At 40.8% G+C, this 19620-nt stretch overlaps 1 protein-coding gene across 4 annotated transcripts in view; it reads right to left on the reverse strand.

Moving 5' to 3' along the window:
- The window catches only part of CLOCK (clock circadian regulator), a 111325-nt gene that overhangs the window by 4200 nt on the left and 87505 nt on the right, over positions 1 to 19620 (reverse strand). For all 4 annotated transcript variants that reach the window (XM_054029637.1, XM_054029638.1, XM_054029635.1 and 1 more), the window contains 12 exons: positions 13883 to 14003; positions 10520 to 10633; positions 8639 to 8757; positions 8015 to 8097; positions 7693 to 7799; positions 7035 to 7182; positions 6717 to 6792; positions 5630 to 5771; positions 5077 to 5177; positions 2741 to 2830; positions 1295 to 1453; positions 494 to 700 (listed from right to left, as the gene is read on the reverse strand). In XM_054029637.1, the coding sequence (XP_053885612.1) occupies positions 494 to 700; positions 1295 to 1453; positions 2741 to 2830; positions 5077 to 5177; positions 5630 to 5771; positions 6717 to 6792; positions 7035 to 7182; positions 7693 to 7799; positions 8015 to 8097; positions 8639 to 8757; positions 10520 to 10633; positions 13883 to 14003 (1467 nt within the window). The remainder of the gene's footprint in view (positions 1 to 493; positions 701 to 1294; positions 1454 to 2740; positions 2831 to 5076; positions 5178 to 5629; positions 5772 to 6716; positions 6793 to 7034; positions 7183 to 7692; positions 7800 to 8014; positions 8098 to 8638; positions 8758 to 10519; positions 10634 to 13882; positions 14004 to 19620) is intronic.

Genomic DNA, 19620 nt, shown 5'->3' on the forward strand with positions numbered 1-19620 from the left:
ATTTATTTGGGTTTAGACCCCATTGGCAGTGGGGCAAGTAATTCAGACCCTGGGTCTGTGTTGGAGTAGACAGGAGTCTCTGGCTCAGCAAGATGGTGCTGGGGTCCCGAGCTGGCAGGGAAAGCAGGGGTAGAAGTAGTCTTGGCACATTGGGTGGCAGCTCCCAAGGGGGTTTCTAGGATCCAACCCGTCACAGCTGGGTCCTTCCACAAGAACTACTTGTTATTCACTGCTCATCATTTACATTTGATAATTCTTCTATCAAGAGAAGACTATAAAATCTAAGCCTTTTCCTGAAAGAGAAAACAAAATCTATTTCAACCCTAAACATTTAGGGCATGAACCTGTGTTTCTTGCACATTCAAATTTACATTGACTTCAATGAAAATTCTCTATATAGAATCACTGCAGGATCAGGCAGGCCCATAATGGGTTTCAATTTTGGTACCGTGTGATTATACTAACTAGCATAGGTACTTATGACAAACTTTACCTGTGTTGCTGTACTCTGCAAAGGCTGTTGCTGTATCATGTGCTGAGTACTAATATGCCCAGTGTTCATTCCGCCTTGAATTTGATTAGCCTGAACAACTTGACCTTGCATGTTTATTGGTGTAAGCTGCTGAATGTTAGAAGAGTTCCCAGAAGTAAGCTGCACAGAACCAAAGTTTAATCCAGGAGTTGATTGCTGCAAAAACATCTTTAAGAAAATCCACAAATTAGTTTTTTTAAAACAAACTATTGATTGTTTAAAGTATTACTAAAAATTCTTAATACAATATCTTTGAAAAACAATTAAAGACAGAAATATTGTTTAATTGTAGGTGTCAGAGGCTTTATGGATGTACTATAAGCAATGGATAATGCACGATTAAAATCTCTTTCGTTCTGGAATAACGCCATTCAATATTTAACAGAGATACAGTAGTGTTACTCTGGTGTGAAGAGAATTAGATCTCTACATATTTAGTTTAAGGTTTGCATTTAAACAGAAGCACAAAGACAACTTGTACAAAATTTTGAAAAAGACAACATTAACTAGAAACTGCGTTTCTCTTTCCAGTATCTCCAGCAGTTTAGTGAAATGAAGTCAATGATGGGAAAATAATCTTATAACTGACAGATCCAAATACTATACATAATTTCTTCCCTGGAAATTGACTGTCTGTAGCAACAATCTATAAGGCAGGGCTTTACCAATATCATCCATTTTGACTAGATTGGTGCAGTTCAGCACACAGAAAGTCATTTAAGTCCCTGCTAAGAAGTCAGTGTTAATCCAACTGTAACTCACCTGAAGCCCTTGACCATGGACCATTTGAAGCTGTTCTTGAATCTTACGCAACTCTTCTTGCTGCCGATGAATATTTGCCTCTATCATTCGTGTTCTTTGCTCCAACTGGTCCTTTAGGTGCTGCATGGCTCCCAATTGGGCTGAGAACTGGAACATAGGCTGCAGAGCCAAGTATAGGTTAAAAGAGTTTGAATCAGAAACAGACAAACTTGACCTACAAAAGGTAAATCATCCCATCATAGTAGCAATGGTAACCAAGCCCTATCTAGTAACATGCTACAGCTTGATGTTTCTCACAATCTCTAGGTCAGTGGTGCCCAAACTTTTCCTCTCGCACCCCCCCTTACCAGCAATGGAACCTGTCTGTGCCCCCTCCATTACTGCACAATTGGCTCACCAGAGGAGGTTGGCCTGAAGGTGGAGCTGGGGGCATAACTGAGGATAGGGGAGGAGCTGGAGCTTGAGGGGAGCTGGTCTGGGGGGCGGAGATGGAATGAGGGGAGGGCAGAGCAGAGCTGGGGGCAGAGCATGGCGCGTCTGGGGCTAGAACCGGGGGCAGAGTGGAGCTGTGGCTGAGGGCAAGGCAGGAGGCGGAGTGGAGTTGCAGCTGGGGCCAGAGCTGGGCTGGGGATGAAGCAGAGGGCAGAGTGGGGAGCAGAGTGGAGCTGTGGCTGGGATTGAAGCTGGTCTGGGGGCAGAACAGGGCTGGGTGGTGCCCCACCCCCACCACCCCGTGCAGGGCCCTACCACGTGCCCCCCCAAAACGTTTCTCCGCCCCTGCCCCCCAGGAGGGGGCACATCCGACAGTTTGGGGAGCACTGCTCTGGACACAATTATTTAGTTGTGAAAAGTTCTGAGATTGACACATACATTTAATGTTTAGAGAACTCTCAACAAAATAACCCAAACAAACAAAAGACACACACAAACACACAACTGCCCTGCACCTCAGCCTCTAAGCAAAAAGCTGAGCAATTAGATGGGTTTACAATGTGGCCTGAAGACACAAAAACTCAGCTGTATATCTCTAGGGACCGTCAGCATAAGCTGTCTTCAACTGTCAGGACAGGGCATGGAGGATACAGTCTCTTAGCTAACCAGGACAAAAGCCATATAGGCTATTACAGATCCCCATTGCCATGCCAGTACATTGTGCATCTCCCCTCCTTCCCGCCAGAGCATGAATTCAATATTAATTTGATTTTATACTTACGTCTGGATTTTTAAAACGGATTTTAACTTAACAGTGACAATTTATGTCATGTGGACATTTAAGAAGAAGTTTACCTTAATCAGGCACAAGAGAGAATGCAAGTAAAGATGACTTTGCATAAAATAAACTTCCATCACACAGTTCAGTTAATGAGAAAGTCCTTAACGCCCTATTCCTAAATGGGGTTATTTGCTGAAAGAGCCAGTCAATAAATATACAAAACTAATCCATACCTGGGACATGCCTGGCTGGATCTGCAAAGTTGCAGGTTGAGACATCATTGGCTGTGGTAATGGTTGTCCAACAGACTGGGCGTTTAAGGACTAAGATTTAAAAGCATACCACAATTATCCAAACAGAACTTGTCTCACACTAGATATAACTAAATTATTTAAGAAAAACTGTCAATTCCAAGATGGAACAACAGTACATTTTGTTAAAACACACTTTTATATAACACCAGGCCAACAGAAATGTGTCTACATTTATTTTAATATTTCAAGGGGATAATAGCATTTATTTGCTTAAAGACTCCCTGCGATGTTTGAAACCGAAATATTGCAGCACTGTGAACATGCAGGTACAAGTGATTAAATGGGGTGTATCTTTGTTCAAGTTATGATATATGTCAGAAATAAATAAAGAATACAAATAGTGAAAGGGAAATGGGAATTTCAGAACTGTAATAATTTGAAAGGTGGTGTTAGTAAGTAAAGATACTTGTTTTCAAACATTTTTAAGTTGACAGCATCTTTTTATTCCTCTACTAATCATCTCGAACCAACAATAAACCCACCTCAAATCACAGTCAATGAATAGCTCATAGCAGAGGTCATATATGGGATTTTCTAATATTATCAGGGTTTCAAGAACAATATGAAACTATTCCCTAACTTTGTTATTGGATGGGTTGTACCTAGTTTGTGAAAAATTGTATGAGAAAGAAAGCACAGGTTTATGCATGTTGTAACAGGGTGGCTTGGCCTTTTAAGGGCTAGAGGTCTGGAGACAGTCAACCCTAGTTAATAAGGAAGCACACCTGAGCAAGGACCAGCTCATTCACCTATAAAAATGCAGCAGAAAACTGCAGAGCGAGAATTCTCAGGGAGACCAGAATGCACTAGAGAGACTGCTGGGAACAAGTAGGCTCCATCAGAGAAACCTGGAACTTGGGGATTGAGACTACTGGTCGGAAAGGTCTGGAAGTGACCTGATAATGGGGTAAACCAATGAACTTGAGGAAGGACTTGATAAATTAATAAACATTCAAAATAAAATTAATAAACCAGACCCTGAGGAGGCGTATGAATAGACAAAAGTGTTTGAGACTTACTCAAGAAGCTCCTTGAAACGGGACACTGAGGCAGGGGTCCAATTTCAGGCTTGCCCGAAGGCCCTGATGTGGGTTATGGCAGGTGACCACCCAATGAACACATGTAGGGGCCTATATGTAGGGCCCTAACAAATTCACAGCCATGAAAAATGCATCATGGACCATGCAATCTCATTTCCCCCAAGAAATCTGGCTACTGTAGGGAAGGCGGGCTCCTACTGTGTGCTGGGCTCCAGATGCTAGTCCTGGCTGGGCTGGGACTTCCTCTTTCCCTGCAGGGGCCAGCCCCAGGGCTGGGTCAGACCCACCTCTGGGAACCTCCCCTGGCTGCAGGAAGCTCCACAGCTGCTGGCTGGGAGTCCAGCTCTGAAGGCAGTGCTGAAGTAAGGGTGGCACACTCCTGGAGGTGGGTTTGACCTGGCCTCAGCAAGGGGAAGGGGAAGTCCCATCCCTCCTCAGCCCCACTAGGACTAGCAGCTGGAGCCCAGTGCATAGTAGGAGACCCCGGCGGTGGTGCCCCCAGTCCTGCCCCTCCCCAGCTCCAGGCACAGTGCTCAGGGGCTAAAGGGGCCTTGAGCTGGCTGTGTGGGAGGAACAGCGTCCCCCTGACCATGGAGCCCTGGGCGATAGCCAACCGATAAGGCTGGTCCTGCACCCTCCAAAAGCGACAGCCCCCTCCATACCCTACGACCCTCAATTCTGTGCTGCTGCTGACGGCAGCGCTGGCTTTAGAGCTGGGCTCCCAGTCGGTAGCTGCTGTTCTCTGGCCGCCCAGCTCTGAAGGCAGCGCCCCTGCCAGCAGCAGCACAGAAGTAAGGATGACAATCCCGTGGATCCCCTCCCCATGACCCCCCATTTGGGTCAGGACCCCCACAGTTACAACACTGTGAAATTTCAGATGTAAACATCTGAATCCATGAAACTGACTACTTTAAAAATCCTATGACCATGAAATTGACCAAAATGGACCATGAATTTGGTAGGACCCTAACTATATGCATGTGAGTAGTCACATTTAGTTTAGCATGTAAAATTAAACACCTGCATAAGCGTTTGTGTAAGTAACCTTGATCATGCAATCTTAGCAATCAAGTAGCCAGACTGAAAATGTTTTCACTTCCAGTTCAAACTCTATGCTTTAAGGAAAAAAATGTAAAGTTTACTGTAGATTTAAACATTTTCATTTACAAGTGAAATAAATGGATTTTACACAGAGGCTCTCCTTTGAAGAGTTACCTGACTACTAAGTGATGACCTCCTTGGTGCAGTCTTTTCATGACCAGATAAGTTTTGTCTTGGAGGAGTGCTAGTGTCCATTGTCATCTTTGTTGGCGTTGCTAATGATGATCAATGTAAAAGTGAAAACACATTTTGTTAATAATAATAATGATAAGCCTGATCCTGTAACTCCATACACGAAGAAGTCAAAAGGAGTTTTGCCTGAGTGAAAGCTTCAGGCAAATTTTTCAAAAGTACATTTTTATCAATTGTATAGGCCTGATAGTATGAAATAAGATTTTATTTTAATATCAGATGTTTCAGTGGGTTTCTACTGGGCAAGATTTAAATGTAGAACTCTCTGGATAAACCTGGTGCCCTCAGGCTGCTGCACTACTGGTAGTTAAGCCATCGAGAGGGACATTTTTAAATTCAGTGTTTCATTCAGATAGATTATTAATAAAATATTTTAAAAGTTTTAAAATGCATTATTTCAATAAAAACACAGTAAGAAAGGACAGATACAGTCTCCCCTTAGAAGGCAATTACGTTTTCAATGGTTAGCACTTACATGATGGATCTGAGACTGCAGTATGCGAAGATTTCCTCGAACTCCTGGAGGAAGCAGAAGGTGTACCGCTGTGATCAAATCTTTCCAATGCTTCTTTGAGGCTGACCGTGTTTATATGATTATCAGATCCGGAGTCCTGATTCTGAAGGGGTACAAATAAAAATCATTTTATTTGATGGTTCAGCACATAGACAATAAATATTTCAGTTGGCAAACACAGCTTAGCAAATTAAAACATCTGGGCCAATCAACTCCCTGACAGATAAATCTGCAGAAAAAGTTTTGTCCTTTTATACTCTACAAGTTTAAGTTTATGGAGTTTCCATTTATCAGGTTCGTAACATGTAAAGAAAGGCGAGACAAAGCCATAAAAACCCAGAGTCCAAAGATATGCAGGCAAATTCTGCAACTCTGAGTTCTGCGCCAGTCCTGTGCTGCTGCACAGACTTCCTTTCCTCTCCAGCAACATAACTCACTTCCTACTGCTGCTAACTCTCTTTCTCTCTTGGAGGAGCGAGAAGCCATGCAGGCATAGTTAGTTTCCACTGGGAAATTTGCCAGACTACCAAGGGAGCACATCATGAGTGCCTGCCCCTGACTTACCTTTCTGAGGCCCAATATCCTCAACACCTTCAGAGTCTCATCGGGAGGGTATTCATCCAGAAAGACTTCTGGATGCTCTTGAGAAGTGGGTGGAGGCCATGTGATGGAGCTATGCTGTCCCCTTCTGCTGATTTCCCTCCCTCTCCCTACTTTATCTGTTCCTTGTTTTTTCAGCTGGAAGGGACTACATCAATCTTTGTATCTGTATTTAACACTTTGGGGCCCCAATCCTAACTGGGGCCTCTGTATGCTATGTAATACATTAATAAACCTAAAAATAATAAAGAAGAACTCCAAAGTCGTACGTTGTGAAGCAGTCACCTTTCCTACATCTTCTTAGTCATAGGATAATATTTCATAGTTAAAAAGCATCGCATTAGCTGTAGCAGCAGAGGATAAAAACTTTCCTACCTTTGATTAAAAAAATCAAATATACAGCAGTACAAAGGGACACCATATAATAAAAAAAAGTTAGGAAGCTCACTTTATTTGCTGCTATCTCTGGAAGAGACTCTTCAATACCAAGTTCTCGCCTTCTTTCTGCTCGAACTTCTGCATAACTATAAAAGAACAAACCACATTTATTATATCTCGTCTAAATGTTTTTTACCATAATGTCTTGAAATGTGACCTCCTCAGACATGCTGTTTTGCTCATGGAATAAAGGGTATAAACACTCAGGAGGCTTCACAATGTCTTTGCAAACTACTATTAGTTAAATCTTTCCAATGTTTTAAAAAATCAGCAATACAGTTGCCAATTAAGAGAGCTTCTCTAAAATTAATAAAAAAACAACTGTTACCTTACTACAGTGTGTGTACAGACAATAAACTCTGGCCTGGAATTCCACTGATGATAAGTAATATAGTAATGTGTTTGTAGCCAAATCCACTGCTGCCCCTTTGTCAGGAACCTGTAATAACATGACTTCCCTTTCCCGTATTGCATTACTAGAAGATAAAAAAGAATAAGACTTCTTTGCTTTCACATGTTATGTGAATTCTGTGACGCAGTAGTAATTCAATTATTTTTATTATTCACTAAATCTAAATTAAGAGATCTTCACCTGAATCTGACTGACACTCGGATAATGACTAAAAACAAGATAAGAAAAAGAGGAACTTCTATTTCAAGTACTACAAACAATGGAAAAGAAGGCTTTTCAATAAGTTATATTACAAATTTTTTCAGCTACAGCAGCCATGATTTTGTAATTTCTTTATATTAGAAGGCTGTGGTATGAGACCACATCTCCGGCGCCTGTATATAAATGAACCATAAACATTTTGTAGCAGGAAACTGTGGTCTTGCCACAGAAAGTATCACTTGAGTGATGCAGGATTTCAGTAAGTATCCTGCCTTCTCCACACAATTCAGTATAATTAAGAAGACTTTCACATAACATACAGATGTTTAATTGAGGATGGTTTTTGTAGCACCGAGTTTTGACATTTACTTACAGTGTTCGTGACATTTTGCCAGATTTTCTAGGTCATCTACATGATAGTAATCGTAGCCCGATGTCCCCAGAACTTCGAATGGTAAATAGCCTATTATTGGAGGTGCCCTAATTAATATAGAAGTTAATGTTACTTTATTTTTACATATAAAAACAATAAAATCAGTCTCATTCTAGTTCATGTTTACAACATGTTCTCCAAAATAATAATAAAAACCCACACAAATCCCAACTCAGTTTATGAATAGTCAGTGTTGATTAGCGTATTCTAAAGATTACAGCCAGAATGCTACTATGTACTACTTTATTATAAGGAATGGCACCTGTGATCCAAGAATAGGAACTTCCATTCTAAGCTATGTCTAGATGTGAACTCTTCATTGGGTTCTTCAACAGTGCACATTTCCTAAAAAACAAACAAACAAGTCTCTCAAATCTGCTCTATTCTAATTTAGAAGCTCTTATGAAATTCAGACTTACTCAAAGTAGACTGATAAATCCACAAGAACGTAGCTTTAAAAGTTATTTTTTAGGCACTTTCATTGTTTTTATGTATTTAAAGCAGACTGAGCCAAAATCTGATCTCAACTGCACTAGCTCTAAACTGGCATAACTCAACTGACTTCAATGAGTAATGCTGGTGTGAGATCAAAATCAAACCCAATATTAATGATACTGGAATATGTACTGAAATCAATGGCTTTTGAGGTTATTTCAAACTGTAATGAACTGCAAAAAACTTCTCTGATATTGTCAGCAATGTGGAGGACACTCCTAGGTGAAAGCAGTGTAGACCAGATGTCTGCATTGTTTTGGATCAAAAGTTTGTAGTAATACTTAAAGTGGTATAGTCACATTGAAAGTTTCATGACCTAAGCACACTTAAGTGTTTACCAAGTGTCGTAAACACTTGTTTTCACTTGTGCAGAGGAAAATCCCAAACGTACCTTGATAAACTGAGGTGTAGCTAACCTAACTGTAGCTACAAAGCAAATTCTGTCTTCATATGAAGGCCGATGGGGCCGCTGGATAGTTCCTTCATAACCGTTGTGCGCTGAGTTGGGGACTGAAGGAGATGGGGTGGGGGAAAGATGGAGAGGGAGAAGAGTTAAGCTATGGCTATACTAGAGAGGTACAGCAGCACAGCTACACCGATGCAGCTGCGCCATTGTAAGCTCTCAAGCGTTGCTGCTCTAGGCCAATGGGAGAGAGCTCTCCCGTAGACTTAATTAATCCACCCCCAATGAGCAGCAGTAACTATGTTGGCAGGAGAAACTCTCCCACAGACATAGTGCTGTCCACACCAGCACTTAGGTCACTGGTGGCTTATTCACACCCCTGAGTGACATAAGTAATACTAATGTAAGTGGTAGTGTAGACATAGCCTTAGTTACAAAATGTGCATGATGGCACAAAGTTGGCAAAACCCCCAACATTAACTTATTGTAAGATACTATAAATTTACTATGAATTATGAGCAAAACTACATTTAAAAATACAAACATGGCATATAATTTAATAGTACTAGTCATATCCATGTTATCAAAACCAGCAAGGGACTTCTCTAACAACTAAAATTAAGAGTCCAGCTACTTAAATACAGTCATGGACAACAGATGGTTTTAGGAAACGAATAAAAGCTATAGCATTGCTTCTTAATACCTATTTTAATTAGATTATTTTAGACTACTTGTTAACAAATGGTTTTAAATTTCTGAATTTTTCATCAGGTTTTGTCATTTTTTAGCCCCAATGAAGTCATGAGAGAAAAGTATTACAGTAACCTTTTTCTCTTGAATCCTTAGGTAATGCTTTCTTTTCTAGACTTTGCTCAGCTCAAGATAACATCACCCAGTTTATTGATGGAACAACGCAGGGGCCCACTAATCCTCCTACATGATCAAGTATAGACAGCCAGTAGAGAACAAATAAGTCACTCCTACAGAACGTCATTGCTTGAAATCTTTTTCCTACATAATACCAATCCGATATAACCTGGGTTACACAATATATCCTAATGGAATATTTTATGTTAATTTTCATGTCAAAACTGGTAAGTTCTACAGCATTTAGGACTTTTCTATCTCCTGTACTGTCTTCCAAATGCAGAATATTTATAACATTCTATTTGCTTACAAAACATATAACAATTTAGGCAGCCTCAGCCACACATTTATCCTTTGAGAGCTCAATTTATCTCATACTCTGCAGGAAAAACCATGCAGTTAAGAGATAAATTCCCCTGCCCTTCTGATACCATATTTAAAAAAACAACAGCTGCTGTGGTTTTGTTCTGAGTGTTCTATGAAGGATAATTGTTGATTAAAGCACAGGACTGAGTGTAAGGTGGAGACGTAAGTTCTAATTCTGAACCCACTGGAAGCCAATGACAGCTGCAGGTATTCAGTAACTCTAAAAAATCACGTTAATTAGTAATGTACCTAGATATGGATTTAGGCACTTAAAAACACTAGCCTAATTTTTTCTTTACCTCACGTCTCCTCTTGTGTAAAATGTTTACTAAAGTGTTTTACAAACATTAACACTCTTTAATGGAAGGAGTTATAGAGCTACAAGGTACTATTTTTATTTTACTTTCACCTGCTCAGACATTACTGTCTACAACATAATACCAAATATAAATAAGTATTATTTTTTCAGTAATGCTAAGTATAAACAACACAACCTGTATCATAGTCTAGTATCTTTCAAAATAAATACCAAAATATTTTAAATATTATCACTAAGTTTTCACAAACCTTTCCTAATGTATAAATCTTCAGAAAGTGCCTTTAATTTTGGCCACATTACAGTGAAGCATTTCTTACCATTATTCAAAGACTTGAAATTTCCTATAAACTTTACATATTCATATGTAGGTGGTTCTTTCGGGTCTATTGTTCCTCGCAGCATATGGCAACAGAATTCTAATTGATTTTTTGCTGAAACAATATAATGACAAGGCAGCTTACATGATGAAACATGCACCAATAGAGATTAATATAAAAGCAATAATAATTAGCATACATATTTCATAAAAGAGACAAGATAGATGAAGTAATATCTTTTATTGGACCAACCTCTGTTGTAGAAGGTACAAGCTTTTGAGATACACAGAGCGCTTCTTCAGGTCTGGGGAAGGAAATCAGAGTCTCTGAACTAGATACAAGTTGGGATAGATTGTTAAGCATAAGGGGTAAGCACGTTGAAAGAAGTCACTTGAAAAAGAATTGTGCAATTGAGGGTTAAATTATGATGCATAAGGGGTGTGATGTGGGAGTATTATAAATTGTTGTAATAAGCCAAAAAACCAGTGTCCCGGCTGAGTCCAGGATTTTAATGTCTAACAGGCTTATGAATTTTAGTTCCCAGGCTCACTTTTGAACTGTGCCAGTTTTCTTTGAGGACAAGTATTAAGAGATCAGACACTGAGTGACTGCTTTGTGAAAAGGGTCTGCCCATAGGTGACAGGGTATTTTTATCTTTTATCATTTTTCTGTGTGAGTTCATTTGAGAGCAGGATTGTCTGTTTCACTCAGATAGCTGTTATTGGGGCTTTGATGCACTGAATGAATACACCACACGTGATAGGCATGTGTAAGACCCATGAACCTCCTCAAGGAATTCTTTCACAGTTAAAACACTGCCACCCACAACTACTACAATCCCACTGACAGTCATAAGAAAAAAGAATCTGACTGGACACCCTCCCCCTCCCCCCGGCCCTCCCCGTGGATGAAACCAACACTGGATCATTACATCAATTGCTTTATGAAAAGATACAATGAAATCCTCCACAAACATTACATCACCACAGTCTTCCTACCACCAAAAGGACAGATATGCTGCCCCTAAAATCCAACTACCAGATAGCGATCAAACCAGCAAAGGGGGAGTTGCTGTAGTCCTTAAACATGATGACTACGTCAATGAGGCCAACTTCCCATTTAACAACAAACACTTTGTCCAAACCGTGGGAACAGTCATGGGTACTAGCATGGCTCCCCAATATACCAACCTTTTCATGGGCCCATTTGAGGAAGAATATCTGGAAAAATGCACCACGAAACCAACAATATACCTGAGATAGAGATATATTGATATTTTCATAGTCTGGACAGAAGATCCAACTCCCTCATAGATTTTCACCACAACTTCAACCAGAACCACCCATTGATCAAACTATCTCTAAAACGCTTCCACACCAGCATCAACTTCCTGGACAGCATGATCAGATTCAACAATGGAATCCTACAAACAGCTATCCACAAGAAACCCAGGGATCACCATATTGATCTCCAAAGATCTAGAAACAACCCCAGACTCACCAAAAAATCTGTTATCTACTGCCAGCCACTCAGATACCACAGAACTTGCTCTGAAGAGGAAGTCCAGAATATTCACCTAAATACACATAAAACTGCCTTTACTAAACAAGAACACTCCATCAGAGAAGTAGATTGCATCATGGAAAGGGCCATCCAAATCCCCCAGAGAACCTGCTTCAATACAGCAAAAAACAAAAATAAAAACACACCCCACTGACCGCACACCCCTAGCTCTCACCTACCACCCCCCACGGGAACCCATAAGGGGTACCATCAAACAATTACACCTATAGTTGATGGGGACCATGAAATAAATTTTTCCTGAACTCCTCTTCTGATCTTCAAACAATCCCTCAATCTCACCAAGCTAATCATCTGAAGCAAGCTCCCTACAAACCAGAACTCACCAACTCAAACTGGCACCAGACTGCCAGAACAACAGATGCAAAACCTGCAGACATATCATCACTTCTACAATGATCAACACCCCGCACAATATACCTTTCAAAATTCATGGGTCCTAAACATGCTTATCACAACATGTGGTGTACCTCATCCAGTGCATCAAATGCATCCGAAGAAGTGGGCTGTAGTCCACGAAAGCTTATGCTCTAATAAATTTGTTAGTCTCTAAGGTGCCACAAGTACTCCTGTTCTTCTTTTTGCCGATACAGACTAACACGGCTGCTACTCTGAAACCTGTCAATAATAACTTTGTGGGTGAAACCAGATATCACTATGGTTTTAAATGAACTCACACAGAAAAATTATAAAAGATAAAAATACCATATCACCTGTGGGCAGAAACTTTTCGCAAAGCAATCGCTCCCTATCTGATCTTTCAAAACTCATCCTCAAAGGAAACCTGCATAGCACCTTCAAAACTGAACCTGGGAACTTACATTCATAAATCTGCCTGACACTAAAAACTATAGATGCAATAGGGACACTAGTTTTAGGACTCATTACAATAATTTGTAACACACCCCACCGCATACTATCCCTAATCACCTTCTTCAAACCCCCTATGCATAACAATATAATCCTCAGTTGCAGATTTCCTTTCAAGTGGCTTCCTACAACATGCCTTACCCCTTTTCCCTTATGCTTAGCAATCTATCCTCAACTTGTATTTAGCTCAGACACTCTGATTTCCTTTCCTAGACCAGAAGAAGAGGTAGGTATAGCTCAAAAGCTTGAACTTTCCACTGATAGAAGTTGGTCTAATAAAAGATAATACTTCACCTACTTTGTCTCTCTTATATCCTGGGACCAACATGGCAACAACACTACCACAAACAACATATTTAATAAAGAATTTAATATACATGCTGCAATGGAGAAAAATGGCTTATGGTATTTTATTTTTTCCCCAACATGGAATTACCCAACATAGTGGAGAGGAAACTATGGGATTTGTGTTTGGAAAGGCTCAGCAGCACTCACTCTCCATACTTCAGCTTTACAGAGAAGCCACAGAAGAGCGGAACTCCTACTAGGGAAGTTTCCATGGACAGCTGCCTAATGGGAAGTGCCTGGAAGTATGATTCCAATGGTGTATGACATAATAGGTCTTTATTCTCTCCAGCTGCTATGATTATGTGACAATAAATTATAAACAAATACTTTCCCTGTGTTTTGGAAATGTTTCTGACATGCAATGTTATTCTGGTCATTGGAAAATTTTAAAATAAAATATTGATTTACTTCAGAGAATAAAATGACTCATCTTTTTCCTTTAAGACCTATAAGTTTCACCCTGAAATCCCATAAGCATTTACTTCCACTGAAACTGAGTTGCCCATATAAAGACTCTATGATAAGATTCCCACATCTACCAGATTTTTTAGCAATACAACTTACATTTTAAATATTCTTGGGTCAATGAATCACTTTCCAGCAGATGAGTAGACAGTATTTTATAAACCTCTGAATGTTCCCCCTCTGGGATAAAATTAAATATACTCTGATCCACAAGATCAGACTGAAAAAGAAAAAAAGATTTCAGAAACATTTTAATAATGCAAGACATGACATCTTTGCAAAGCCCATTGTTTTAATGTAAAGTAATTAAAGAGGTCAGGGATGAGAAAACAAACATACAAAAACATTATAGATTCAGCAAAACCATCTTCTGAGGAACAAAATACCATTTTGCAAGAAGTGATCACCTCTTGATTGCACAGATTTTTGACACTGTTGGAGAGGTTACTTACCTTGTGCAGTAACTGGAGAACTTTGAAATGTGTCCCCCTGTGGGTGCTCCACATCAGGTGTGCCTGCACCCTGAACCTTTGATCAAAATTTTTTTGGTAGCATTGCCCATTCAGCCCACGCATGTGTCTCACAGATCCTCATGTCCGTACCAAGGCTATACGGGGCTGTGTGGGTGAACCACCCTCAGTTCCTTCAACGCCACGAAGTCCCACAGAAGCAGAGGGGAAGGAGGGTGGGCAGTGGTGCACCCAGAGAGACATACACCTTGAAGAACCGCAGTCACTGAACAAGTTGAGTAACCTCTCCTCCTTCAAGCAGTGTTCCTATGGGTGCTCCACTTCAGGAGACTCCCAAGCAATATCCCCCCTAAGGAGGCAGGAGATTTGGAGCAGAGTCCAATACAGAAGAGAACTGCATTGCCTACAGCAGCATCTGATCTAGCTGCAGACACCAAGGCATGATGATTAGAAACCATGAACAGAGTACCAAGTTGCCACTGCAACCAGTACATCCTTAAGTAAGGCTACAGAAGTACTTGGTGCTCCTGTGGAACGTGCTATTGCTCTCAAAGGGGTTGAACATGAGTTCAGTTGTAACAGATTTTAATATATACAGAGATCTACTTTGATAACCTCTATTTTGAAATGACCAAACCCTTGTTTCTGTCTGCAGTGGATACAAACAGTCTAAGAGATCTTCTAAATGGTTTGGTCCTCTCTCTAGATAAAAGAGTAATGCCCTCCTGACATCTAGTGTATGGAATATAGCTTCATGACTAGTCCAATGTTGTTTTGGAGAAAAAAATGGGAGATGAATGATTTGATTAATATGTCAAGTATCAGGGGGTAGCCGTGTTAGTCTTTAAGGTGCCACCAGACTCCTTGTTGTTTTTGTAGATACAGACTAACAGATTTATTAGGGCATAAGCTTTCGTGAGTAAAAACCTCACTCAGATGCATCCGAAGAAGTGAGGTTTTTACTCACGAAAGCTTATGCCCTAATAAATCTGTTAGTCTTTAAGGTGCCACCAGACTCCTTGTTGTGTTGATTAATATGAAATTTTGAGGACACCTTAGGTAAAAATATTGGATGGGCCCATAGCGAAACTTTGTTTCTGGTGAGACCATAAATGGGGGTCTGCCATTAAAGCCCCCAATTCTCAAACCCTTCAGGCAGAAGTGATGGCTACCAGGAAGGCTGTCTTCATAGGTAAATCTAATAAACAACACAGAGCTCATGGCAGAAAAGGATGTTTCATAAGGTAATTAAGGACTAGGTTAAGGTCTCAGCTAGGAGTAGGATCTCTGATTTGTGGAGAAAGATTCAACAAATCTCTTAGGTATTTTGCTATGGTTGGGTCAGTGAAGAACAAAAAAAACCTATGGGTGTGCGAAAAGCTAAGTGTACCTAATGGAAGAGCTGCTAAGTGTACTCTAATGGAATTCATAGAAAGACCTGATGTTTTCAATTCCAACAGGTAATCCAATACCCTGGGAAGAGATCAAGTTGACAAAATCTGACAACTGCTGTTACACCAAAGAGAATATCTTTTCCATTTATGAAGGTAAGTATTTCTTGTGGAGTCTCTTCTACTACTTAACATTATATGTTGTATCGCTGATGAACAGGATACCACTATTCTCGAGAACCAAGGAGCCATGTTTGGAGCCTCAGAATCTGCAGGGTGGGGTGAAGTGTTTGACTGGCATCCTCAGTCAGTAGACAAGGAATTAATGGAAGTCACCACAGAGGGCATAAGACGAGTCTGATTAGATAGGAATACCAAATTTTATCTTGGCCACTTTGGTGCAATCAGTACAACTCTGGCCCGATCCTGTTTGATCTTGTTGAGAACTTTAACTATAATGGCGTCAGTGAATGTGCACAAAGAAGCCCCTTCATTCATGAGAGGAGAAAAGCATCTCCTAGCAATTGGGGATTGAGACCCCCTCTGAAGCAATACGTGATGTATTTTGTTTTGGCTGCAGTGGCAAACAGATCAGCCTTGGGGAATTCCGAAGCTAAGACTATTGTGTGTAGATCTCAAGAGTCCAGTTCCCATTTGTAATTTAGAAAGAAATGTCTGTTGAGGTCATCTGCCATGATGTTCAGTATACCTGGGAGGCAAGAAGCTGAGAAAACTATCTGATTGGCTATACACCAATTCCAGAGTTTTATCACCTTGGCACAGAGAAATGGGAACATGCTCCCTGATGGTTGATAGAATACATGCATGTCACATTGTCTGTCATTATCTTTACTGATTTGGATCTGAAAGTGTAGACAAACATTTCTGACTGCTCTCAATTCCAAATTATTGATGTGAAGAAGCTGCTCTTGTAGAGACCATTTGCCTTGCACCTTATTAGTCCCAGATGTGCCCCCCAACCTAAAAGTAAAGTGTCAATGTTATCACTATGGTAGGGGGATTCTGAAAGAATGGGACACCTACACTGATGAGTGACTGCAGAACCCATTACTGTCAGTCCCCCAATCTTCCTAGGCTGTGCTTGCTTGATTTGTAAACTTCTTCAAACTGTTCAAAGCCACTCCTGTAGACTTCAGAGATATTATCTGACATGTTGCACTACAAAAACGCAATCTGACATATGTCCCTGCATCTGAAGACAATCTTTTCCTGTTAATTGAGGTCTGTCCTGATCCCTGAGATGAGAGTCATTAGTGTGAAATCTGCTGGACAGGAGGTAGGCGCTGCCAGTCGCTGCATACAGGGACGCTCCTATGAAGTCTAGGCGCTTATTGGAATCAAAAATGGGCTTTTCAAGGTTGATTTGAAGTCTCAGGCTGTGAAAAAGAGAACACATCTTTACTACTGCCAAGACTTCCTAAAATGATCTGCACTGATCATTCAGATATGGGAGAATGATTATAACCAGATGACATAGATGGGCAGCAACTACCACCAGAATCTTTGAGAATACCCTCGAGGCAGAAATAGGCTGAAAGGGAGCACTCTGTATTGATTGTGCTCACTGTTGATTAGAAAACAAAAAACTTTCTTGTGTGAAGGGTGAATAGCAACATGAAAACATGCACCTTGTAGGTCGAGAGTTGCAAGCCAATCCCCTATATATAACAAGGGAATTATTGCTGTGAAGGTCATCATCCTGAATATCTGCTGTTTTACATATCTGTTGAGAGACATGAGATGGAAAACTGGCCTCCAGGCACCATTCTTTTTGGAGATCAGGAAGTACTTTGATTAGAATCCCCTTGCCCTGTGCTAGTACAGGACCTGGTTCTATCGCTCCTAAACACAAAAGAGGTAACACCTTGCACCAGCAACTGATTGCAAGAAGGGTTCCTGAAGAAGGATGGGGAGGAGGAATGGGTACAAGGGATGGATTTGAAATGGATAGTTTAACCAGATGTTATGGCTTCCAAAACCCATTCAGTCTCCAAAAGGGGAGAGATGACATCTGAGAGAAGGGAGGGGTAGGAGGTTGCAGGTATAAACCTCTGTCTGATACTCCCGACCACACTATCAAAACTGTTGCTTGGAGGATGTGCATGGCTGAGAAGATGTGGCTGTAGCTGAAAGGTTTCTTCTTAGAATATCTTGGTCTCTCAGCCAGGGGCTCAGATGGCCTACGATAAGTTGAACACAGGACTGGGTATGCTCTTTGTGCCATCTGAGACCAATTACATCTCCTTCTATTACAGAAATATAAAACCCTAAGGATAACAGCATGGCTCTCGAGTCCTTTAAAGTGTGGAGAGATGTATCCATCATGTCCACAAAGAGCTTGCCACCATCAAAAGGAAGGTTATCAATGGTACTTTGGACTTCTCTTGGGGAAACCAACAGCTGAAGCCAAGATGCTTTTCTCAGGACCACTCCAGTGGATATAGACCATGATGACATATCTGCAGCAGCTAATGCAATGTCTTTGCCAGGAGCTGACCCTTTTACATTTGCCTTAAATTTTTCATGATGTTCCTCTGGCAAGTGCTCAATAAACAAATTAAATTTGCTGTAACTTAAATAGTTGTATTTGGCCATGAGCACGTGATGGTTTGCTACTCGGAAGCATGGCGGAAGAGTAAGACTTGTGACCAAAAAGATCGTCTCTTGTGGCCCTTACTTGTGGGGTGGACTTCGAGCCATGATGTCTGTCTTGTTCATTAACAGCCTCGACTACTAGAGAATCTGGAGCTGGGTGAAAAAATAGAAACCCTGATTCCCTGGCAGGGAAACCACAGCTACCACAGTGCTAAACAGTCTTAATGGGCTCCAACTGGACTGGTGATCCTCAAAGATGTCAAAGTGTGCAACATATCAGATTGTTGCAATAAGCCATAAATCCAGTGTCTATTCAGACCATGATTTTTAGTGTTTAGAAAAGTTATGAATAGGAGCTTAAATTCATATCTTTGCTACTCACTAAAAATCATGGACTGAATAGAGATACTGATTATGGCTTATTGAAACATCTGTAACCCACTAACAACCTCCCCACCTTTCCTGCCTATGACTGGAGGTGTGTTAACAATCACCTTGACTGGTCCCTTAAAATAAGCGTTAACTACTTATGCTAAACAATCTGTTCAAATCTTGAGTTTAGCAGTGACACTTTGAGTTAGTTTCCCAGACCTGAAGAAAAGCTCTGTGTAAGCTCAAAACCTTGTCTCTCTCACCAACAGAAGTCGGTCCAGTAAAAGATATTACCTCACCCATCTAGTCTCTAAGATCCTGGGACCAATATGGCTACAACAACACTGCATTAGACATCCGATTCCTCTTTGCTTTTGCAGTATTAGCATCACCTGGAATTTGCATGTAACTCCCCTTGGGACCTGAAGTCTCCGTAGTCTTCTTATGGGTCAGTGACCGAGATTTTCTTGGAGATTTACTCCTTACCTCCTTCTGCTTAGAGGCAGATATCAAGGCTACCTCTACTGAGGATTTTGGTACCTTAGATATACTTAGTGCTATGGTACCGCCTACATCTGTAGCAGTCTCCAATGACCAAGGTCTTGATGTGGACAGGGCACTAGCAGTACTACGCTAATCTACGTACAGGGAAGGTCTACGTACAGGATGGTCCTTCGCCCTAGAATCCAAAGATGGGCACAAAGCTTGCTTCATCACCAGGAGTTTAAACTTGATCTTGCACTTACTGGGGATATGTGTTATTTCCCGAACAGTGGAGGCATGGGGAATGTCAGTCACTGAATGGTAATCACCTCACTGCAGGAGAGGTACCATTTGAACTCAGGAGAGCGTGGCATTCCTGAGTAATATAATAAAAAATGACCTCTAGAAGGGGAAAGCTATTAACTGGTATCTAACTACATAGTAATAAAATGTTTTTTTAAAAATAGTTAGTTAGTTAAAGGAAATGAAAATAAAAGGAACAGCT

The sequence above is a fragment of the Malaclemys terrapin genome, chromosome 5 (assembly GCF_027887155.1).
Source record: "Malaclemys terrapin pileata isolate rMalTer1 chromosome 5, rMalTer1.hap1, whole genome shotgun sequence".
Classification (NCBI taxonomy): Eukaryota; Metazoa; Chordata; order Testudines; family Emydidae; genus Malaclemys; species Malaclemys terrapin.